This window comes from Phaenicophaeus curvirostris, chromosome 1 (assembly GCF_032191515.1).
Source record: "Phaenicophaeus curvirostris isolate KB17595 chromosome 1, BPBGC_Pcur_1.0, whole genome shotgun sequence".
In the NCBI taxonomy this organism is placed as follows: domain Eukaryota; kingdom Metazoa; phylum Chordata; class Aves; order Cuculiformes; family Cuculidae; genus Phaenicophaeus; species Phaenicophaeus curvirostris.
This window is the reverse complement of record NC_091392.1, coordinates 187,127,178-187,151,855: the sequence shown is the minus strand read 5'-3', so window position 1 is coordinate 187,151,855 and position 24,678 is coordinate 187,127,178. Positions and strand designations below refer to the sequence as shown.

At 42.7% G+C, this 24,678-nt stretch overlaps 2 protein-coding genes across 2 annotated transcripts in view; both read right to left on the bottom strand.

The window, feature by feature from the left end:
* Window positions 1-21,962, bottom strand: part of MTIF3 (mitochondrial translational initiation factor 3) — a 280,029-nt gene extending 258,067 nt beyond the window's left edge. The window contains exon 1 of the mRNA XM_069883085.1: window positions 21,828-21,962. The gene's annotated coding sequence lies outside the window, so the exon portion shown is untranslated. The remainder of the gene's footprint in view (window positions 1-21,827) is intronic.
* The window catches only part of FLT3 (fms related receptor tyrosine kinase 3), a 45,591-nt gene continuing 24,529 nt past the window's right edge, over window positions 3,617-24,678 (bottom strand). Inside the window, exons 9-24 of the mRNA XM_069883137.1 lie at window positions 23,495-23,660; window positions 16,741-16,847; window positions 15,562-15,673; window positions 13,898-14,076; window positions 12,396-12,508; window positions 12,169-12,301; window positions 11,975-12,079; window positions 11,112-11,222; window positions 9,119-9,272; window positions 8,636-8,766; window positions 8,133-8,257; window positions 7,646-7,768; window positions 6,895-7,006; window positions 6,711-6,810; window positions 4,990-5,095; window positions 3,617-4,232 (exon numbers count right to left, since the gene is read on the bottom strand). Of these exons, the coding sequence (XP_069739238.1) occupies window positions 4,104-4,232; window positions 4,990-5,095; window positions 6,711-6,810; window positions 6,895-7,006; window positions 7,646-7,768; window positions 8,133-8,257; window positions 8,636-8,766; window positions 9,119-9,272; window positions 11,112-11,222; window positions 11,975-12,079; window positions 12,169-12,301; window positions 12,396-12,508; window positions 13,898-14,076; window positions 15,562-15,673; window positions 16,741-16,847; window positions 23,495-23,660 (2,006 nt within the window). The 3' untranslated portion in view covers window positions 3,617-4,103. The remainder of the gene's footprint in view (window positions 4,233-4,989; window positions 5,096-6,710; window positions 6,811-6,894; window positions 7,007-7,645; window positions 7,769-8,132; window positions 8,258-8,635; window positions 8,767-9,118; window positions 9,273-11,111; window positions 11,223-11,974; window positions 12,080-12,168; window positions 12,302-12,395; window positions 12,509-13,897; window positions 14,077-15,561; window positions 15,674-16,740; window positions 16,848-23,494; window positions 23,661-24,678) is intronic.

Genomic DNA, 24,678 nt, shown 5'->3' with positions numbered 1-24,678 from the left:
ATGTGGCCGTGACTTGTAAGGCAGGATCCCTGATCTGAGCAGCCCCCCATGTTTTATCTCATCCATAGTAGCAACTCAGGAAGGATGAATCCAGCCCGTGTCTCAGACAGCCTGATTGGAAGGGATGCCAGTGCTGGGATGGTCACCCAGGCTGAGAAGGAGTTAGGATCAGGTCCTACCTCTTTCCAAAGTGATTTGGAAACACAGGTCTGTGTGGGTCTTTTTGTGCCTCTTTTTAAAGCTGGTTTACTTTGCATGGCATAGTTAATTAGTCATTGATGGAGGAAGGAAGGAGACAGTGACTCACTAGTGTAGCAGTGCATTTAGCTGGGAAGAAGAAGCCCTGTGCTGGGTGCTTCATCTAGTACCGGCTACTTCATCTAGTTCAGTGTCTGGGAGAAGAAAGCTGAGCTATGCTGTGCCCACCTGCATGGCAAATGTCTATATCTTCAGCCTGCTTTGATTTCTGCAGGCCTAAAATATTTCTCAGTGGAAGTGTGTACTCTTAAAAATGACACGTGTGCAAATGGCTCTACAGCAAATATGACCTTGGATTTCTGCATCACCTTTCACATACCTGTGTGAACAAGGAAACTGAAAGCCACTGCTAGCCTGCATGACACCTCTGCTCTCATCTTCTGTTTCAACACATAATCAGCCCCAGCCTCTCTCAGAGAGACCTCAGAGAGCCTAAACCTGCTATCCCAAACCTGATGGTAGACTCATGTTGGAGAACATCCAGTTTCTCTTGAAACAAATGGAGAAGGGCCTCCTATTTTTTTGGTGTCTGTCTCCCAACGTGGCTGTTTGGGAAACATGCCAAGGGAGGAGGCTGACTGCTTTGCACTGGTACCTGATTCATCCTGTCAGTGCCACGAGGATCGTGGATTCCCTTAGTCCTGCACCATAGAATCATAGAATCACCATGTTGGAAAAGACCTCTTGGATCATCAAGTCCAACCATTGCTATCTGCCACTAAATCACGTCCTTGAGCACCTCATTTACCTGTCTTTTAAATACCTCCAGGGATGGTGACTCAACCACTTCCCTGGGCAGCCTGTTCCAGCGCCCAATGACCCTTTCTGTGAAAAATTTCTTTCTGATATCCAGCCTGAACCTCCTCTGGTGGAGCTTGAGGCCATTCCCTCTTGTCCTGTCCCCTGTCACTTGGGAGAAGAGGCCAGCACCCTCCTCTCCACAACCTCCCTTCAGGTAGTTGTAGAGAGCAATGAGGTCTCCCCTCAGCCTCCTCTTCTCCAGGCTAAGCACCCCCAGCTCTCTCAGCCATTCCTCATAAGGCCTGTTCTCCAGCCCCTTCACCAGCTTTGTTGCTCTTCTCTGGACTCTCTCCAGAGCCTCAACATCCTTCTTGTGGTGAGGGGCCCAGAACTGAACACAGCAGAGCAGAACAGCCAGTAGGGCAGGACAACCTCCCCCAAGCCCGGACGGGGCGGCGGTGTCCGAGCTCCCCCTAGTGGCGGCTCCTGGGGTTCCGCCTGCGGGCTCCGCCCTGCACTTCGCCGGGGAAAAGGGAGAGAAAATCCGTGCGGATTCCTCAACGCATCTCGTCTTTCAGTTTTAGGCTGTCAAACATTTCTTTCTTGTTCCTTCTTCCTGCCCTCCCCTCTGCCATTCAGAAGTTTAAACCGACCCGTCCGTTCTTCATCTTCCCGGCTTAATCTTTGTCAGTCTCTCCCTAACTTAGATGCATCTCACATGGGTTTACCAAAATATGGACGAATATGCACTAACGAGCATCTCTGCTGGAGGTTCTCAAACAACCTTAACTCTCTCCGTTCACTACAGGGAGAATTTAGCACTTTCTCCAGGGAACCTGCTCCTGGAGGCGCAGATTGGGGATCTGGATCTTAACAAGAGAAATGTGGGCATTTTCCCTCAAGAATCACGAAACTGTTCTTTAAACTTTGGCTTTGCACAAACCTCAGGAATGGACTAGCAGTTTGCTAAGCTGTATTGGAAGGGTCCTGGAAAGAAAATGTGCTCCTAAGAGGTATTATTCCTTTGCTAAATACCTCTCGTGGCTTTGTTCCAGCTCTCTCTACTGTGTGGATAAGCACAACCCTCCATGTGTCCAACCCTCACATGAGGGTCTTTCTCCTGATTGTTCTTCCTCACACAGTGCCCTGTTGCCTGGGATGCTTCTTTTCTGTGTGCATCACAAGTTTTGCGTTAGCTCCAAGGTTCTCTATTTGCCTTTATATTCCCAAGTCCCAGGTCAGTAGAGATGATGGGGCCAGATGACCTCTCTCCACCCCTATTTTAGTCTTGTGAAATAGTATTTAACACAACTCCCTGGCATGTTTTAAAGCACATGGGATTCCCATCTGTTCCCCTACAAGCCAAGTTCACATCTGCTTGCTTCCAGAGCCAGCTAGGTTCTGATGCAACCACTTCAGTATTAATCTCCTCTAGTTCTGAACGCTGAAAACTCCTCTCTGCACAAGACTCTCCAGTTCTGCTTTCCAGCCAGTGCAGGCTGTGCATCTACTGTGCTGAACAGTGGCATCTTGTTGCTGAATATTTTGAAATTGTGCTGTGGTTAGAAGTCATATATGTTTTCCAGAAAATGCAATATTCAAGTTTTATTTCTGTCTTTTTATTACCAAATTATTCATCAGTATTCTATATCTGATAAAAAAAAATCAAACATTCATTGATAATTCAACAATGCCAACAAAAATATACAATTTGTGATTGCTGTACTACAATATTGACTATTTTCAGACAATGTTAGTAACAGTAGCTCAATTTGTGTGATAGCATATTATATCCAAACAGTTATTAATTTGTAACACTTGCCACTTGAATTCCTAACCACAGTTAGTACCTTGTAAACTGCAAAAGAGAAGAAAACTAGTAACCAGTATGTTCTCATCTTGATTCGGTGTGATGTAGACAGATGTATCCCGTTAGTCACTATGAAAGCCACATTTACAAATTCCTAAACCTCATCATGAAAATAACCTATCTTTTTATCTACATTAAAAGGCCATCAAGCCTTATTGTCCTAGGAGTCTAGGAGAAAGTTAGAGAGACATGCTCTCATTTTATTGTAGCAGCGTTCATACACCCAGGCTGATTTCTGGGAATTTGGAGTGATGATATTGCACTCCTAAATTGCTACAGAAGATAATTCTTTATAATTAAACATTTTCCTTTGATAATAAATCACACAAAGCCCAAAGAATGGAATTAGCTATAAATCAGTCCAAATGAGACTGTCAGTTAGAGACTGCCACTTGGATTTTCTAGACCAGGGAGGCAAAAGATTGACTCCAAATACCTCTCTTCCTGCTTGTTTTAGATGCTTATTTTAGGGAGAAAGGACCCACTCACTGTAAGTGCATAGCTCTCATCAGCAGGTGCAGAAGGTAGCTTCGATTATTAGAGACCAGTCAAGTACCTAAAGCTTGATGAAATGAGGTCTCCTGAACTAGACACCTATCAGGAACATCACAGCAAATAAGATGTTCAGGGCAAGACAGTTATATACTTTCAGATTTATAGTTCCTTGTATAACAAGGCTAATATTTGAAAATCTGGGCATTTAAAGTTGGCTGCTCCCATACCCTTTTCCCCCCGTGCTTTCTGACATTTGGAGACCACAGAATCACAGAATCACTAGGTTGGAAAAGACCTTTGAGATCATCAGGTCCAACCGTACCTGAGATGAAAATGTGAGCAGCATTTTTGAAAACTACCCCAGTTCTCTTCAGATGTGTAGTCTATGTTTGTAAACATTGACCAAAAAGCATGGATTTTCTCATATTTGCTTGCCATATGGCAAGAGCAGTCTGAATCCAATGCATTGATTAGACACTATTAGCATAAAACCAGGGAAAGAGATATCTCGTTGTACAGAAACAGCAAAAGTACCATTGCTTTTGTCTTGCAATAGATATACCTGCTAAATTCAAAGAACTTAATTGTATCTCCGCCTCAAAGTAGCATAAATGTGGACTGGCCCACAACACTTGTGAATAGTGTAGCAGTTAGTAACATTTTCTTTGCTTAGTGGTGATATAAAACATTTACGCTAAAGAAGTTTATGAAAATACAAGGAACAAATTCAGATTCCAGGTTATTTTTCAACATGAGAGCCTTCATGCTCAGCTGGGGACAGCAGAGATTCCTCATCCCTGCTTACACGTGGTTTAGTTTTGATGCTGAAATTGTGTGTTGAAACATTTTTCTTCATGTTCTGGTAAACCTAGAATTGGGAGTATGAAATAAAAGATATCTTCTGTTACTCCATATTGTACATGGTAAACTGCTTTTCTCCCTATGAAGCAGACACCTACAAGGTACAACCCACCTCCTCTTGAGGGACAATGACACTCACATCTTTGTACTGACTCCAAAGGGAGTCCAGACAATGCCTGAGTGAGATGGATCTTATCCAGCCAAAAAGAGCAGGGTTGAAGAAGGGTACAGGAATGCAAAGGAGGATTTTTTTTCTACGTACAGTGCTTTGAAGTTTCTCTACATTTTGCATCTACGCTCGGCAGCTTCTGCCAGGCTAACAGCCTGCAGAGAAGCTCAGAGCTGCAAAGGCAGGAGTCGTTCACAGCTCTCCACATCCCAAAAGGTTCACAAGGAAACTGCAGTGGGAAATAGCATCTAGCATACCTATGGTGCTGCTCCATGAGATCTTTGGCAGTTGGCTCAGGCTCAGCTCGCCTCCCACGGCAACTATCAGCATCACCAAAGCCAACTGCACTGGCTCCTGCCCAAAAGAAGTACCTTGTCATAGGACAGGCTGAGAGATTTCAGCCTTGCTGTGTCCTGGTGCAGGCCATGGAAAGAAAGAAACCCTCATCAGAGAGATTAGGATTCCTTCTGGTAGCAGAAAAAGCTTCCCCAAACTCTTACATAGATCCCCAAGGAATAGCTCCATATCACAATGGAAAACTTGAATAGAAACCCAAAAACTATTTCTCAGCTCATATGGGGCTCTGTTTACTTACTGCTCCTTCCACTTCAGCCAGCTGACAGGCAAGAGAGGAAACTAGCCAAGAGAAAGAGGGTCTTTTTCTGGAGTCAAGGGCCCAACAGGACTGCATCACATGATAGCTGCCAGAGCAAAGAGGTGGTAGAGAAAACACGTTAGCTGTTGCAACCTCTCTTAACTGTTGACATGGAAGTGCAGAATTTGGATGGGGCACCATCCAAATGGTGACACCAATCATAGGGCTCCAGAACAATTTTATAGAAAGTGATCAGATTTAGCATGTTGCATCAGAAGAAAAGATACAGAAAGATAAGGAAAAAGGGTGAAGTGGAGAGCATGGATTTATTGTAGTCATAGAATCATAGATCTTAGAATGGTTTGAGCTGGAAGGGACCTTAAAGATCATCTAGCTCCAACATGCTTGCCATGGGCATGATTGCCTTCTACTGGATCAGGTTGCTCAAAGTCTCATCCAGCCTCACCTTGAACATCTTTAGGTATGGGGCACCAATGACTTGTCTGGGCAACCTGATCCCATATCCTTCTTATCTCTAGGCTAAACAAGCTCAACTTTCTCAGGCTGTCCTCGTACAGGAGGTGCTCCAGCCCTCTGATCATCCTTGTGGCTCTCCTCTGGACTTGCTCAAACAGATCCGTGTTCTTCCTGTGCTGAGCCCTTCGCAAAATCCTCATAAGACTTGGTAAAGATTTCACCCTGGATGGCATATACTGGCATACTAACTTTGTTTTCCACATTCTGCAAAGAAAATGGTAGGAAGACAATTGCTGCATGACTCCGGGGCTGAACCTGCTCCTTGTAGACCATATAAACTTGAGAACAGTTTTGAGAACAAGTCTTTTTGTAGAACCTGACAATACAAAATATTTCTGAAATTTAAACACCACCTGGTGCAGTATTTATCTGCTAAGGTCCCTTGCAAACTTACCGGGTCAATAGTTCCCCTGATGTTTATAAGGCCCACAGCAATCTTTCTTGGGTCAATCTGTCAAATTCACCTATACCTTTAATTCCATTACTGTCTTTACATGGAGAGGATAAGAACAGTAACAGTACAGTGCCATACCAAGGTACAGAGTCCCTATGCCATCTATGAAATATCTGCCAGCAGAGCTCAGACAGCCCAAAGTCCTTCCCTTTCCTACGTGCTCCAGGTCTTGTAGCTCCCCTTCACCTTTCTTCTCTTGTTCCCTGAGGACCACCTCTAGGCAGAGCCAATCTGAGCATGGAAGCATAGGCTGAAAATCGTATGCTGAGAGGACAGGAACAGCTTCTACTGACTCTTCTTTAGCAGAGTTTTTCTCTAAGAGGATCCCTAGCCTCCTGGAACTGAATAAAAATGCTAAAGCTCAAAGAAAAAAATAAAAAGAAGTTTAGAAAGATTCAGTAAATAAATATGGTCTAACATTGCTTTTGCAAAAAGAAAATGAAAAAAAGTCTGTGATCTGAGAACCAGAAGTTCTCTGGGAAAGAAAGGTGCAATTAAATACAGAAAAAAATAGCCCTTTCAAACACACGCAGCCTTTAGTATTGATAGTTTCTAGGATGAAACCTACATGATGAAGCAGCCTTTTTCAGAGTTAAAGGAAGATCTCATCTTCTGCAGTTTGCTTTTTTTTTTGAGCAAAGTACAGTATACAATAAATAAATGATCACACAAACAGTGATCTATTAAATATAAATTCCCATGCTGTGCATCACTCATAAAATACACTCACACATCTTTTGTAGCATAATATGGTCGGTCCATTTTAAATCCACTTTGTATTAGTTTGTAGAAGTTTGTATCAACCTGAATACCAGGGTAGGGATTTACACCTGTGGAAAATATTGGATAATTACATGTTAATTCAGAAGAAGCCAAAACCAAGCAGTGCTATTATGTTGAGTTACAGAACATACCCAAAGAGAATATCTCCCATAGTAATATTCCGTAAGACCAGACATCACTCTTCATTGTGTAGGTCCTGTCAAATAAGCTTTCAGGAGCCATCCATTTAACTGGTAAACGAGCCTGTACAGACAGGGGGAAAGGAAGCCAGGTCATGCTTTGACACAGGCTTTCTAGATGACGGACTGTAGTTCTCACTGCTTGAGTAGGATCAATTCATGTTTACTGAAAGGCTGGGCCTCTGTTAGCAGTCCCTATAAATTTCCCTTAAAGGAAGAAATAGGCACTTCTAAGGAGCCAGTTCATGTTCTTGTCCATTTTAGATGACTATTTAAGGAGGAGATTATCCCAGCCTTGGAAGAGCCTTCTTTCCTCCTTTGACTTCCTGAGCGCGTAGCTCAGATGGAGATGTCCATTCGGTGCTTCATATACCTGGAGGAACTGGTATAGCCCATATGTATGCCCTTGTCCCTATGCTATTACTGTCCTCAACAGTAAACAATTCCCAGCACTTTCCAATGACGCATTTCACTGTGCTTTAAAAAGGACGTGTGTACTACCTCATTTAAAGTACTAGTATGATTAGGTTAATTATAAGCCAAGAATCTGAATTAGCCAAGGGCAAGAAAAAGTGAGATACCTGTACTGTCTGTACAGATACCTATAAAGCTAACAAGCAATTTGAAAATTAACAGCTTCACTTTCTTGGTTCCTCATCATCCTTACAACAGTATGAAAAATAGAGAACACTCAGGAACTTACATTACCCCTGACAATGTAGTTGGAGTCATTCATTACGTCTCTGGCAAGACCAAAGTCACATATTTTCACCACTTTTCCATGGGTCACCAGTACATTCCGGGCAGCGAGGTCTCTGTGAATGCACTTAAAAGGAAGGGAGGGGTTAACGCTCTGCAGTATCTGGTATCATAATGACATAATTCCCTTGTCTCACACAGAGCTGTCTGAATTGCTGCCTCTGTCTACTTTTCAGTCTGGAGAATGTGCAAGTGGAACAGTCCCTGGTTCCTTGTGGCAAGGGACAGGGCCGGAGCGGGCAGAAGGACGCAGCCACTTTGTCTTACTGAGGGCCACGTCTAATATTGTAATTCAGTCTTTGACATATGCTGGGGAAGGAGGTATCATTCAAGCCTGCCACAGTGTGGCTCTGTACCTCAGTCTGGCTTTTATAGACCGACACATTTTTGCCATCTTTTCTATCTAAACAGTTTCTTACCCTTCACCATACCGATTTGGACTCAAGGAACTCCATTCCTTTGGCAACTTGATAAGAGAAGCAAAGAAGATCTTCAAAGGTGAGTACATTAAGATCCTCTTCTTCATCCATCTGCCTGCTTGCATGCTTAGTTTTATCTGTAAAAAATAACCAGGATTGCAAGTTTTCCATGGGTTTTCTCATTCTCTGATTAATTCTATTGACTGTTGTAAGTATTTTCATGTGTTTCTACCAAGAACAATATCACAAAGAATGTCCTTCTTTTCTGTCCTTTTCTCAGACAGAAAATAAAGGAAAGGGCATTTTCATACACTAAGGCTATGTGTAGCATGACTAGAGACAGAGTTCTCTGGTTTTAAGTGTTATTGGATCCTTCTCCAGCAAAATTTCTGCCAGGAGGGAAGAGAGAGAGAGAGGATAGAAAGCAGTTTACTGAATCTATTCTAGTTGTATCAATAATATAATAAAAAGAATAATAACAGAATTACTAGATATAAAACCAATTAATCTCTTACCTTCTTCAGAATTCAGCACAACCCCATTTGATCCATATGTCACATTCGTGTTTTGACTTCCTTGTGTGATCTCAAATTCATCCTCTCTGCATAAAGTCATATTCACACCACATGTCAGGTGAGTTCCCTTCCTGGAGTGGGTGGCATATTTTCAAAGATTACACACAGTGGATCACATAATCTTCTACACATAAACTGTTTTGCAGTGAAAAATCATAATCAGTCATTGCCATTAAAAATCTGGGCACAGACACAGTCTTCACAAAACTAGGAAGAGAAATAGGGGATTTCTTGTCTCTTGCAGCCTTGTGAGAAGACTGTAAGGAGAATCAAATCTCAGCTCCTCCCAAGGCATTGCTTATTAAAGTATGTGAGGGCACATTCTCAAGAATTCAATAATTTCAGCAGTTTACAGCACAGCTGAGAATGCAGCTTAAAAAGAGACAGTAGCTTTATAAAGTTGTAAAGTATTAAATGCTTTACCTGGATTTTTTTTCCAAATTGATATTGTGATAAAAGCTGAAGTTGTGCTGTTTAAAAATATCTGTCAGAGTCCAGTGAAACTTTTCTCTCTTGCTCCTTAAGTAGTTCAGAAGGTCACCATAGCAACAATATTCAAATATCAAGTAGATTGGTCCTGAAATAGTTGGAAATGTAAATACTTCCTGCTATCTATAGCACACTCCTCATTAAAGCCCTAATGATGCCTCATCTTCCAGGACTAATCTGTATTAAACACCTCAAGCACCTTCCCTTGCCAGGTAGATAACCTGTAGTGATGGGCAGGTAATGTTTACTGACTGTAATTACTGACTGTAATGGCCCTTTGGAAAGTCTGTGTAGCTGATTCTTCCCTGTGGTGCATCTCTGAAGGTGGACTGCAAATTGCTATAAAGACACAAACATCCTTCTCCATACCAATGGCACTGGGGAGGACAGCACAAGTTATAAACATACAACATATTGTCTAAACAATACATGGTTCAAGGTAAAAACAACTCCTGCTAATTATCTTGGTGATATAAATCGATATAATTTGATCTATACCCTTTCATTTATCTGCCATCCCTTCATGCTCTGGAAATATCCTTTTGTTTTCATGAAGACCACCTGAAGCCCAACTGTGTTTGCAGCGAGGATAGGAGGTAAAGACCTTACAATGAGGTAAGTTTGAGTGAAGCACTGGTCACACAACTTTCTCAACAATGAAAAATATCTCCTATTCCTGACCAGACAGGCTCAGAGGAGCAGAGCAAATGCATCACATATCACTCCTGCAAAATCTTACACTAGCATCACCACTTCTGGCTCAGAAAGACCAAACATGAATTTATGGACATTTCTGCCAAAATGGCCCAGTCAAGCAAGGTAGGAAATGCTGTGAAAAGTCTGTAGAGTCTCTCACAGGGTGGATGTGAAAGTCCTGGAAGCCATGGAAATGCTTCTGAACACAGGACTCATGTAAGTCTGGAAGTGTCCCCACCTTACCCAGCCAGACTAAGCAGGTCTTTCCTGCATCTCTCCTGCTTATACCATCACATCTTGCTGAATTTTCCAGAAGACAGTGTTAGCTTGTATAACTTCAGATCAGATCAAGCCACCACCACCAACCTATTGCTTTCCTCTTATGCCTCAAAATTTCTTTGCATGATACTGTTGCTGTTGAAGCAAACTGAAGTAGCAAGAGTTAACTGTTTTCTTTGGTCTTTTTGACTTAATAAATATCAGTGGCAGAAAAATCTGTCAAATTTTTCAGTGGCAGATGTTACAAATCATGTTATGGGCAAACACTGGCTATACCCCTGTCCTCCCTTCTCTAGCTTCTCTCCACTTGTTCCTGTTCACTACACTGGACTGACCAGACAGGGAGTTCTTGGGACATGAAAATCTATGTATGTTGCCACAATAATATCACAAGTCACACAATAATTAATTAGTGGTAATATCTTGCCACTTTCAGTTCATAGTCTTTCCTGTCTAGTCTTGTGTAATTTTCACATTTCTTTCTACAGCTTCACTGTTTGATGAGCCATATGATTTTTTTTTAAAAAAACAACAACTCTTTTTTTTACTGTGAAAAGAATCATGTGGATACGCAAGTACTTTACACCCAGTAAGTTCTTCCTTTCTGCTCAGCAGACTGGTTTGTATCAGTGCCATCATCACCCTAAGAGGGAAACCTCTTCTACAGAAGGGCTGTTGTATCACTTCATGCAAATACAATTAGAAAGGACCCATTTCTGTAGACATGTGTGGCCTTAACTTTGCTTTGAGTTCATCTTCCTCCTATTTTGGACCAGCACAGAACAGCAAAGTTGGCTGGCCAAAGACAGGATTCTGGTGAAGAAGGGGGCAGGGGCACTAGGAATAAGTGATTAATTATGGCTTGGATGTTTTCAGTACTGCTTTCAGTGATCAATTTTCAGGAGCCCCTGTTAGTCTGAAGGTTGTAATCAGGTTCCTTTCCATAGATTACCTGACACAGTACAAGCTCCTAGTAGGTTCACAATATTTTCATGGTTTCCAATGTGAGTCATCATTTTCAGCTCAGACATTAGAGCATCTTTTTCTGAAGCATCAGGTTTTTCTGTAAAAATAATAACAAAGTTCTGGAAATCTTCAGCAAGGAAATAAAAATGTAGATGTTTGAGACGCTTTGTCACATGTGAGTATTCATTTCAAGTTAACTGCACTTAGAGTACATTTGAGAACATCCTAAAAAATTGTTGTATGGTATAAAATTTTTTTCCAAAGGTGTAAAATAAACAGATGTGTGAGAGAGGTTAATTTGAATGCCTGGGAAAGCAGTCATAAAATGTTCATATGTGTCATTTTTGGACTTGACCAGGAAGGACCGCAGAGTATTCAGGAGTGCCCAAGCACAGAAAAATCAATAGTCAACCTTGTTAGGCAGAAATGCTAAGAGAAAAAATTCTCAGCATTCATATGGCACACAACCAGTTGCAGTCCAATAGCTGAGAAGACCATCCTGTGTTTCTCCAAAGACCCCTGTGTCACTAGTGTGACCAGCAGGCTAATCTGCACTATGAATTTGCCTTGTCCTCTTCAGAGCAAAGCAGCTACGTTCACCCCCATACAACACAGACCTGTGGTGTGCAGGACAAAATGCAACACACTGCAGGAAGAAGGCACTTCAACGATACTTTTCCAAACTGAAACAGGATTTTGGAAGCATTTTGAAAGAATTTTGAAATCGAGCATTTGTGAAGTGTAGTTGCTAGAAGTGTTCATATAAAGGGATTTCTCCCAACACTGCTTCTGCTTTGGAGCCACCAGAATATATCACTGCTTGTGAAAGGCATCCAGAGTTTATTGTACCTTTTAGCATTTTGACTGCAACCTGGACTGAATCTCCTGCATTGCTAATTCCGTAAGCTGTCGCATTCACCACTTTCCCAAAAGCCCCAGAACCAAGGACCTGTCCTACAAGACACAAGATGTAAATATTATTTGCAGTTGGTATAGAACATTCTACTACACCAACATTGTGATTTGCCTTGTGGACTGCTCACCAAATTCCAGATTTTCCCTGGGAAATTCCCACTTGAGATCATATTCAAATTCTCGGAAATCGATGTAGATGTACTCATTATCCAAAGGGCCTATCATCTGTATCATTTGCAACTGGCTTTCATATCTAAATTGCTTTGAAATAAAAAAAAAATGGAATAAGTCTTAGAGAAGATGAAACAGCCTGGTAGGAGTAAAAGAAGGGGCAGGTATTTATGTTTACTTTTACCTTTTTGTATTTATGAAAAATGAACACAAGCGAAAAAGCCATCAATAGAAGGAAAAATCCAACAGAGACATAGAATGCAACACTGTCCGGGGAGGAAGAAACAGCTCCTGCAACTTTAAGAAATAAATGTTACTGCTCACTGAATCAGAGCTTGTGTGTACAGCTAAAGGTGCAAGAAGAACCCACAGCTTTGTCAGTTCTGCCACTTAGCAGTCCTCTCATGCCCAAGCCTCCTCTGCGCAGGGAATGAGATGGAGCCACGTGCAAAGCAAGGAGCTGGACAGGAGGCATTAAGTGCTGGGCAATTCTGGCATCTGTTTTCACTAAAAAAAACCCCAAACACTACACTGATTAATAAATGTAAGTGCATGGAGGTGTTGGTGTGATCCAGGGACCGGGCTTTGTGAGCCTAAACAGGAATAAGCAATTCCTTTTCTTATTATGTCTTCCTCCTCTCTCTCTGTGCCTTTCCCCAAGCAACATACATGAAATGCAAAAGCACCAATCATGAGCGGCTGGACTGTACACAATCTGCTTGGAACAGTTTTCTGCTGCTCAGCCAGGGAATCTTAACAAGTCAAGACTATACTGTGAGACATCAGTGGTTAGGTGAGTGCTACATGAGACCTGTCCTCGTATTCTGGTTCTGTCTAAGAGCATAAACATTATGTTTACTTTCTATTGTAATTTCAACATAAATGCTCAGACTCTAATGGTGGTCACAGCTGTAGGCAAAACCACCAAACAGCTTGTCTTCCCTGACAAAGGAAATGTCTGTGCTGCTTCAAAACACTCCCCAGGTGCCACAGCATATTCCCTGTAACTGAACTATTTTGCCCCATGGGATAGATAAGGTGCTAAAAGCATAAAGTTAATGGGGAAATAATCATACTGACTTTCTTGTTCAATCAGGAAAGGATCCCTCCTGCCCCCTACAAGAAGAAAGACCAGACAGTGGTTCCCAAACTGGGGCTCAGCCTTCTGCCACCTGCCTACAGAAGCTCAAGGAGGTCTCTCCCCTGGTATTTTCTCCTGTTTCCCAGACAAGGACTGTCCCATGAGTGGGTCTGTTGGCTCAGTCATGCTCATGCTCGTTTACGCAATGAGTATGGGGTGAGAAAAGCTCCCATGGGTGACCGCAGTGACCTCCAGGAGAGGAGCAAGAGTCAACACCTGACAACAGCTACCAAAGTGGCTTCAGCTCCTTCCAAAGCTTATGCCTCCAGGTTTCAGGTAGGGATTACCAAGATGAAATAAAGAAGTAGACCCCAACATTGCCATGGCTTTATCCTGCACCTCCTATCATGAAATTTCTACTTTTTGAGCTTTTGGGACAAGTCTCCCGCTCACCCACCATTTCTCACACTGTATACGCACAGTGCTTGTGCTTTACCTGCGATGCCACTGCACGGGCAGCCATTTAGTCAGATTAAAAATACTGTAAGTTCTACCACGCTGACTTTAATTGAGAAAGCATGTGCTAAAGGACTCGCTTATGGTACCTGACAGGTTAATGAAACTCTTTTCACAGGCTGAACCAGCAGAGTTATTTGCACAGCACGCAACGGAGAAGGTTGTTGTTGTCTCCTTTACATCTAAAGCACTGCTTGAAATCCACGACCCCAGGGATCTCCTCTCTGGCAAGAAGTTGTGAATCCCCTCAGTGATTTCTTCAGTACAGCTGGAAAAGAAATCAGATCAGTTTTGATATTTGGCTTACAGTGGCATTTTCCAAGGGAAAAGGTGGGATGCTTCAAAACATGCCTTATGTCTGTGGTGGAAGGGAAGGAAGGAGGAAGAGGTTGTTTGTTATTTGTCACTGTTAGAGTGAGGCTTTAGAGCAGTTGCCAGTCTTATTTTTTTGTGATGGACATGGCAGGGTCAGCAGGGGGTGAACTGGCTCCCTACCTCCCTACACCCGGCTCACTCCCACTCTCCATCGTTGCCCTGGTAGGGCACCTGCACCCCCTGATCTCCAGGGCCTCCATCAGTTTCACAGCTGACATGAATCGCCCCTTACTGCACCTGTTCCCACTGGTTTCCCCTTTACCTCAAACACTCAAACCACAGAGCAGCTCCGAATGATCCTCTACTAAAACAATAAATAAAAAATGAAACCACAGTAGAAGTTCTGTTTCCCTGAAGGTGTATTATTTCAATCACGAAGTTGCTCTCTCTCAAGATGGAGAGTACCCACACTGTATTAATGACTTATTTAAGACCTGATATGTAGAAAGAGGGAACGTTATACTCAAGGGAAAGGAAGCCCATACGGATATAATTTTGACTTTTAGTTTTTCTATCACTCATCAGTTTATTGCCTAATTTACTGCCTTCATAAATAAATGAGTAAGTAAGTAAGTAAATAAATAAAATTTATTCAACTCTACAGAGTACCAACTTCTACATGTGGAAGTTCCCAAGAAAATAATTATCACAGCGTTTTCTTTCCTGAAATATGTTTTAAGGAGAGTTTTAAACTCACTAGCCAGATGTTTTCTTTCCTCTTTCAATTCTGCACACGCATTGATGTTAGGAAGATTTTTTGAAAGATATGGATGAGAAAGTGGTTTAGATAATTCTACCTAGTTAAAATACTTAGAGATTTATCCACAATTTTTTAAAACATAATTTGACCTAGTACTGTTCTGCACCATGGGATTATAAATTCATTGGCATATCTAAAATAAAAACTGCAGCAACCATAAAAGATTAAATTTTCTTTCAGCACCTCTTGAAATTTTGGAGCCAGGCTCATTGTCATAAATAAACAGAGAAAATAGAAACACTCTTACTAACTTTACTGGAAATGCTCTCAGTGACTTTACTGGCTTTGGTAAAAAGTCACTGTAACAGCTTCATTAACCAAAGCTTAACCAATTAATCAAGACCATATTAACCACTACATTCCCTGGATGCCCTCTAAGTTTGGCAGGCCAACAGAAAAACATAGATTGGCCTTTGTAAGTATTTAACTGTTCATTTAAATGGAAAACTTTCCCTAGTTTTGGTGATCTAGTTCCTCTGGAGGGGGCCACCACGTTTCCTTGTACAAATGGTCAAGGGTGCATTTTACACTTAGTTTCTCACAGGCCAGTCTTCATTTAACCAAAGGTAGCTCGGATACGCTCTTTGCAATGAATAAGAAAGAGGGAAAACTATTTACTTGGATGAGTTCAGTTTGGGACAGTTCCTCCAAACCCAGGATGAGGCAGGGTAACTGTCAGCGACGCAGGAGATCTGGTTGAACAACAACTGCATCGTTACTGCAGGTTTTCCTGCAACAAGGCAACACAAGACAGTTCCTGTCAGCACATTAGTGACCAAACCCGTTACATTATTGTGGCAATCTGCTGAGACCAAGATTTATTGCTGTGTTTCCAAAATAACCCACCCACATGCCCCTGTGAAAGTGCTTCTCCTTCCTCTAGTCCCACGCCTTGTTTCTGTGGGATGGCACTGTGGGCAAGGCACACATCGAAACAGTGGCAGAGCCAAAATTAGAAGTCTTGATTTCTGCTATTCTGACTCAGGGCAGTTGTTTGGCTCTGGGAGTCCCCTAGCACCCCAGTTCTGGGTGTCAGGCTCATACAAAATGCGCACAGAGCATCCCTTTATAAATAATCTATAATGAATAAAGATCCTTAACCTAGAGCAAGGGTGAGATGCTGCACTTAGGTGACAGAATTGAGATAATGGAGAGCATTAGGCAAGACTGCGTTTGTGTAAATCATGGGCAGGGGTGTAGGAGGCACTGCAGACCTACGACATGTGTCACATACCAAAGGGTCTCCAGTCTAACTGCACGAACTCACAAATGCCACTAGGAAAGATATAAAGACATAAACACACCACGGAAAGCTAACACCTGATGAGGATAAGCGTTCCCTCTCACCGTGTATCTCATGTGTTCTCTACAGCACTCATATATTCTGTGTCCGTAGAGTTAGAATACAGACACTGCATTTTACAAAGCTCCTAGACTTTGTGGTTTTCTTCAGTGGTATTAATTTTCTCAGTATATGACTAATTTCTCATATTCTGTCCTCTCTGGTTATGGCAGAGTAAAGAGGAAGAGAAAACAATTAATAACTTCCTCTGTTCTTCAACCCTGACCAAGACAAGAAACATAACCAACAAGCAGCTGTCACCCTTCTCTGACCCAGTGCCTGGATTTCAGTAGCCGGCTATCACATTTTTGCTGCGTGTTTCTCCATTTTTAACAGGAAATCTATGTAAATGAAATGAGGATTATCAAGGGAAAAGTAACATATTAGCTCTATTTATACCAGTGTCAAAATCCCAGACTTTGACTTATCTTTACAGGGATTGCTTCCTCACTTACTTCTCACATACAGAGTGAATTCTTTTGTCGTGGAGGCATCATCATTTTCAGCATAAAATACGTATATCCCAGACTGGTGCTGATGGTCACAGAACTTTGATGAAAAGCTGCGGAGCAACAAAACAAAAAAAAAGAAAAAAAAGGAGGAAAATGACAAAAGGTCATCTTGAAAATATTTTAAATGTAGTCAAGACTCATATACATGTTTGAAACGATTCAACAACTTCTAATGAAGAATCCAGACTATAATATTTTTTATTAGAGAATATGTACCCCAGAATGTAACTGTTTTAATAAGAGGATTATTTTTTTTTCTTGCAGTACTGATTTAATTGTGCAAATTTCCTGGTAATTCCTGGAGTGCATGTGGGCTCTCAGGACATGATTGTGTTACCAATCCATTGGAAGACAGGGTGCATAACACATCGAAGCATAGATGCTAAGACCAGCAAAGGATCAAATTTGTTACTCTACATAGGATTTTAATGGGAATTTCTAGCTGATATAATAAACAGTATTAGGGAGTAATAATGACAGGCAGGATTATACAAGATGAATCTCTCCAAATGCAGACATCTGACAGAAACTCAGAAATGAGATAATCATCAGAAGTTCATTACCAGTGAGACAAAGCACCAACCATCAAGGGGCTCTTAAGAATCAGATCCCTTCAAGCTGCCTCAAAATGGATACTAAATGCAGGTGAAACCACAAATCATTTGTTGCTTTTGAAATCCTAAATTTGAAGGATTAAATCCTAATGAAATAATGATATCAGTTAATGTCATTAAATGGAGTCTTTTTGATACCTGAAAACAGAAGAGGATGCAAGACAAAAATTGTAAGTTTCGCAAAGGTCATCTTGTGTAAGAAAACATATTTGATCTCAGCAGGGAAGTGAAAATCAGCAGTGTGCTTAAACAAAGAGACAACAAAAGCCTGTAGAAACTCTGAAGGAATCTCTGAAAATATGTAAAGGCACTGACAGGGGAGATGAATCCTTGAGACTTGAAATTAAAAGCTAGAGAGGCAGACGGAGTTAATTAATAAAATTTAATATGCTCTATAATCAGGAGAACAATTTGATAAGGAAATGGCATAAATTATAAAAAGAGAAAAAAGAAAAACAGGAAATGAAAAAGGATATGAAAGGAATAAAGTAGAAGTGTTGGGAGATGGGATTACACAGAAATCAACCAAAATATACAAAGTTAGGCTTACAATACATTAAGATATGTGATGACCTTTTTTATTTTGTTTCAAGAAACCTTCTGTTTTAAAACCAAACTGAAATCTGTGGTGCTACAGCTTGTAGGCAGAATCTCCTGACCTCCCCATCCCTTGCTGCTTCTGGGGACTTCAAACTGAATGACATATCTACTCCTACTCTTTTTCCTCAGGTGAGATGTGTCTGTCTAATGCTAGTATTCAACTCAGACTGGGTAGCTGTGGGGGATGTTTGTACAGAAGAACATACTTGTCAGATGAAATAATAATGAACTTCATGTATTTTCCCTCAGTTGTATTCTTCCATAAAAGAAATAGAGTTGTTCCCTGTTCAATGTCTTTATCAATGACCTGGATGAAGGCATCGAGTGCACCCTTAGCAAGTTTGCGGACGACACTGAGCTGGGTGGAAGTGTCGATCTGCTGGAGGGTAGGGAGGCTCTGCAAAGGGATCTGATCAGGCTGGACCACTGGGCTGAGTCCTCTGGCATGAGGTTTAACAAGGCCAGATGCCGGGTCCTGCACTTGGGGCACAGCAACCCTATGCAGTGCTACAGACTAGGAGAAGTCTGTCTAGAAAGCTGCCTGGAGGAGAGGGACCTGGGGGTGTTGGTTGACAGCGACTGAACATGAGCCAACAGTGTGCCCAGGTGGCCAAGAAGGACAATGGCATCTTGGCTTGGATCAGAAATGGCGTGACCAGCAGGTCCAGGGAGGTTATTCTCCCTCTGTACTCGGCACTGGTGAGACCGCTTCTCGAATCCTGTGTTCAGTTCTGGGCCCCTCACCACAAGAAGGATGTTGAGGCTCTGGAGCGAGTCCAGAGAAGAGCAACAAAGCTGGTGAAGGGGCTGGAGAACAGGCCTTATGAGGAATGGCTGAGAGAGATGGGGTTGTTTAGCCTGGAGAAGAGGAGGCTGAGGGGAGACCTCATTGCTCTCTACAACTACCTGAAAGGAGGTTGTGGAGAGGAGGGAGCTGGCCTCTTCTCCCAAGTGTCAGGGGACAGGACAAGAGGGAATGGCCTCAAGCTCTGCCAGGGGAGATTTAGGCTAGACATTAGGAAAAAATTCTTCACAGAAAGGGTCATTGGGCACTGGCAGAGGCTGCCCAGGGAGGTGGTTGAGTCACCTTCCCTGGAGGTGTTTAAGGCACGGGTGGACGAGGTGCTAAGGGGCATGGTTTAGTGTTTGATAGGAATGGTTGGACTTGATGATCCGGTGGGTCTCTTCCAACCTGGTTATTCTATGATTCTATGATAAATGCAAAGTATAACTACCTAAAATTAGTAAAAAAATAAAATTAATCAATAGCAGAGTCATATGGTGGCTGAGTTGTCTGAAGCAGCCTTCAGACCAAGCTCCAGAGATGCCTGGGGGCTACGAGGTGGCTGTGGCCATGGCCAGTGCGGGGCTGGCTGTGGCTGTGCCAGCCCAGGATGCTGCAGGGACACAGGGTGAACTTTTCCCTGTCCGGCAGGTGGTGATCGGCGCTCAGCAACCACCATTTCTGAGCTGCTCAGGCTATCTGCTGTGACTCATAAATCCCAGGCCAACAGCAGCATCTGCACCTTAGCGATTAATGAGGGTTACCTAAGCTATTTCAAGAGTTCTCAAAACTGTTATTGTTGGCCCAGTTCGTAGCACCTTCTTCTGAACTGGGCTGAATTTACACCAGCTGTCAATCATCCAAGCAAAACTTACTTCTGCTCTTACAAGCTGTGAGAAGAGGTCCATACCAGCTGCAAAGTAAATCAACTCAGTGTTATCAGTTAGCGGGAGGGACCTACTGGACAAGGATGAGTAAATGCTCATAGCCATCCCCTGGGACCTCAATTCCAAAATCAGTTTGGCCACAAAGAACAGATCTGCCTAGCCCATGTCAGGCATTGCAGATTAGTCACCAACACCCACCCAATGCTATCAAAGTTTGCTGATAGCCCTCACTTTATCAGCAGGGACAGAGTTCCTGTGGCCATTGCCAGGAGATGACAATTTACTAGTTTGAAATGAGATGTCTTTGAACTTTGTGAAGGTATGACTCTAATACACCATCTGATGCAGATGAAAAGGCCAGTCTGTTTCAAAGATGACTTAACAAGCTAGCAGATAAAATCAAATGTATGAAAATACTAAGGAAAGAAATAATAAAACATGTAATCAAGGTTGTGATACAGTTTTGTGCAGATGCTTCAGAGAGGATTTAAGAATGTGAGAAGAATTCAGTACAGGCATATAAACTATCTAGGACCTGCTTGGTTTTAAAAATAAAACTTTAAAAGAGCTGCTTGACTTTATTTTCACTGAGGTGAACAAGAGCTGTTACCTTGAAAGCCATGAGACTACTCTGAAAAAAACTCTGAAGGAAATTAGATAATGTTATCAAGAAGTTAGAAAGCTTAGGCAATGGAGAAAACATTAGCCTTAAGCAGGATTCATGCCAGAACTTCATTGTAGGAAATAACAGAAAAGGTAGATAACTAACAGGTTTATTCAAAACATGTTTTGAAGCAGCAGAAGAATACATGACCTGGCTAATGAGCAGAACGGTATGTTTCTGTGGCACAGGCGGAGCCGAACAGATCTATTGGTGGCCTGGGAAACTATTAGGCCCTGGATTTGATGTGAGCGCTCTGAAAGACACTGGGAACGTCATCAAGAACACGATGACAAAAGGGGAACGTGCAGAATTTGTGATCCAGTACAAAACTGCAGCAGGTCTGTTACTGAGAAATTATGTCAGAGAGAAAGGGAATGGCAAAATGCGTATAACCTAGAGGGTTGATATATACATAACTTACAAGACGATTTATTATAACATGAAGAATAAAGTGATTTTAGAAGTTATCTATATGAACTGCTGTTGAAAGGCAAAATAATGTTTGAGCATCTTTTGTTAACTCAGCTTCATCATATGGCCCATCTACAGGGTTAGAACTGGATGATCCCTCTGTCTCAGGAAAGGGGCAGAATGTGAAGAATGAGGAGAATTCTCATTGAGGAGAAGCCACGAACAGGTTGAGAGCTTGTGGGTCAGAATTAAAGACAGAAGAAGCAACAGGAACCTTGTGGCTGGTGTATACTACGGGCCACGTGATCAAGGAAAGCCAGCTGATGAAGTCCTCTTCCTCCAGCTACAGGAGGCTTCACGCTTGCAAGCTCTTCATCCTACTCAAGGACTTTGACCACCCTGTAATATGCTGGAAAAGTAGCACGACAAGATGTAGGCAATCCAGGAGACTCCTGGAGTGCATTGAGGATAACTTCTTAGTCTAGCTGAGAGAGACCCCCACCTGAGGAGATGCAACACTGGACCTTATGGTCACCAATACAAGTGAACTCATCAGTGATATTAGGATTCGAGGCAGCCTGGGCTGCAGTGATCATGCATTGGTGGAGTTCAAGGTCCAGAGGCGTATAGGACAGGTGAGGAGTATAGTCTGGACGCTAAATTTCAGGAAGACTTCCAGCTCTTCAAGGAGTTACTCAGTAGGATCCCTTGGGACGTGGTCCTCTGAGACAAGGGAGCAGAACAGAGCTAGAAAACATTCAAGGATGCTTTCCATAAAGCGCAAGAGCTCTCAGTCCCCATATGTAGAAAATCAGGCAGGAAAGGGAAGAGACCAATGTGGCTGAGTTGAGACCTGATGGTTAAACTGAAGAAGAAGAGTGAACTGCACAGGCAGTGCAAGCAGGGACAGGGAACCTGGGACGTGTATAGGGATGCTGCCCGGTTGTGTAGGGATGAAGTCAGGAAGACCAAGGTGCAGCTGGAGCTGAACTTGGCAAGGGAAGTAAAGACTAACAAGAAGGGCTTCTACAGGTATGTCAATCAAAAGAGGAAGGTCAAAGAGAAAGTACCCTCATTGATGGTTGGGAATGGCAATCATGTATCAACAGAAAAGGAGAAGGCTGTGGTACTGAACAACCTTTTTGCCTCAGTCTTCACTGATAACTACTCTCCTCACCCCTCCTGGGTCATGGGACAACAAGATAGTGACCAGGGGGTAACCCCCCTCCCACTGCAGAGGAGGATCAGGTTCATGACCACCTGAGGAACCTGATGAGATGCATCCCAGAGTCCTGAGGGAATTGGCAGATGTGGTTGCTAAGCCACTCTCCACGATATTTGAAAAGTCATGACAGTCAGGAGAAGTCCCTGGTGACTGAAAGAAGAGCAACATTATGTCCATTTTAAAAAGGGTAGAAAAAACAGCCCTGAGAACTACCAACCTGTCAGCCTCACCTCTGTGCCTGGGAAGATCATGGAACAGATCCTCCTAGAAGCTATGCTAAAGCACATGGAAGACATGGAGGTGATGAATGGCAGCCAGCACGGCTTCACCAGGGGCAAGTCCTGTATGACCAACCTAGTGGCTTTCTATGACAGGGTAACCGATATAGTGGACATGGGTAAACCAACAGACATGATCTATCTGGACTTCTGTAAAGCCTTTGACACGGTCCCCCACAACATCCTCCTCTCTACATTGGAGAGATGTGGGTTTGATGGGTGGACTGTTCGGTGAATAAGAAACTGTTTGGATGGTCATATTCAAAGAGTAGTGGTCAATGGCTCAAACCCAGATGGAGATCCATGACAAGTGGTGTCCCTCAGGGGTCCGTACTGGGACCAGTGCTGTTTAACATCTTTATCAATGATATTGACAGTGAGATTGAGTGCACCCACCACAAGTTTGCAGATGACACCAAGCTGAGTGGAGCAGTTGCCACACTGGATGGACGGGATGTCAGAGGGACCTGGATAGACTGGAGAAGTGGGTCTGTGAGAACCTCATGAGGTTCAACAAGGCCGAGAGCTGGCAATGTCCACTCGCAGCCCAAAAGGCCAAACCGTATCCTGGGCTACATCAAAAGAAGCATGGCTAGCAGGTTGAGGGAAATGATTCTGCCCCTCTGTTCCTTTCTTATGAGCCCTCACCTGGATTATTGTGTCCCGTTCTGGAATCAATGTAAGAAAATATGGAACTCTTGGAATGGGTCCAGAGGAGGCTACAAAGATGATCAGAAGGCTGCAGCACCTTCCGTAAGAGGACAGGCTGAGAGAGTTGGGGTTGTTCAGCCTGGAGAAGAGAAGGCTCCAAGGAGATCTTATAGTGACCTTCCAGTACCTGCAAGGGACTACAAGCTGGAGACGGACTATTCATAAAGCTTTGTGGTGATAGGATGAGGGGGAACAGGTATAAGCTGGAAAGGGGCAATTTGGGCTTGATAAAAGGAAGAATTTCTTCACCATGAGAATGGTGGGACATTGGAACAGGTTGCCAAGGGAAGTTGTGGATGCCCCATCCCTGGAGGTATTCAAGGCCAGGTTGGATGGGGCTTTGGGTAACCTGATCTAGTGGGACATCCCTGTCCATGGCAGGGGGGTTGGAACTAGATCATCTTTAATTTCCCTTCCAACCCTAGCTATTCTATGATTCTATGGCCTTTAAGGTCCCTTCCAACCCAAACTTTTCTGTGATTCTATGATAAAGAGGAAACGTGAAATTATACCAAAAATATACCTGTATCCATCCACACTGTAACTTTGCTTACATGGGAAAGTCTTTTGTAAAAACAGCCACACGCATCTAACTGGTGGATATGCCGTGAAGTTAACTTCAAAGCAAAACTCTTCCTCACCAATTTCAAAATCTTCTTTAGAGTTTGTTATGTTTATAAATCCTTTTTCTGAAAAAAAAAATGAAAAAGAAAATATTGAAAATATTGATATTATACTACAAATGGTGGACTGCTTAATGAAGGTATTTTACCATCTGTTTTTCATTTTGGTTGTGACAAACAAAAAAAAGCACTACGTTACATCACAAAAAGCCTCCTGTTAATCAAAAGAAGATAATGCTTCAAAATTGTATCGAAATGATCTCACTGTGTTTAGCTACAGACAAATGATGTGGGCCTGCTAAAGCTGTATATTTAGTTAGATCAGAGCCCTTCCAAAATGGTCCAGCCTTTCTCCCCCATCTGCCCTACAGAGCCACAGGACCAACAACACTGTTACTTATTTGGTTTGTTTTATGTGTGTGTTCCAGGTGTTAACAGCTGCACCTCCTGGCTTTCCTCCAACAGGGAACGAAGCCAGATGGCACCACCATCAGTTGTTCCTCCTTCCTTGAAATGAGCTGAAGATTTTGCAAGTGAGTCTTGAAGCTCTTCCTTTATTTCTCCATCTAAATTAGACATATTTTATGCAAGAAAATAGCAATCTGAAAAAATGTTTTGAAGACTTGTCCTGCTCAGGTGGGATTAATTTCAGCTAATGGAGCTGTCTGCAGTCCAGTGACCCGCATGAGATGCTTGTTTGGACTTCCGATACACACAGTGGAATGAGACAGGAATGTCCAGGTACATCCCATCTTAAAACAGAAGATAAAAAAACATGTACTGAAGTGTTCTCTGGAAATATCTGTCACTTGACACTGTCAGGTGAAAGAACCTTAGTCGTTGCTGGGGTTAGCTGTCTCGTGAAGTGAAAAGAATCCCACCTAAAGACACGGAACTACAGAAATTGGTGGGAGGATGCTGTCCTAAAGACATCAGTGGAAGAGAACTCTAGAGATGTCTAGTTCAGCTCCTGCTCAGAGCAAGTCCAGCTAGATGAGGTTGCTCACAACTGTGTCCTGCTGAGTGTGGGTTGTCTCCAAGGAATTAGACTCCACAGCCTCTGGAAACTTGTTTAATCAGCCAC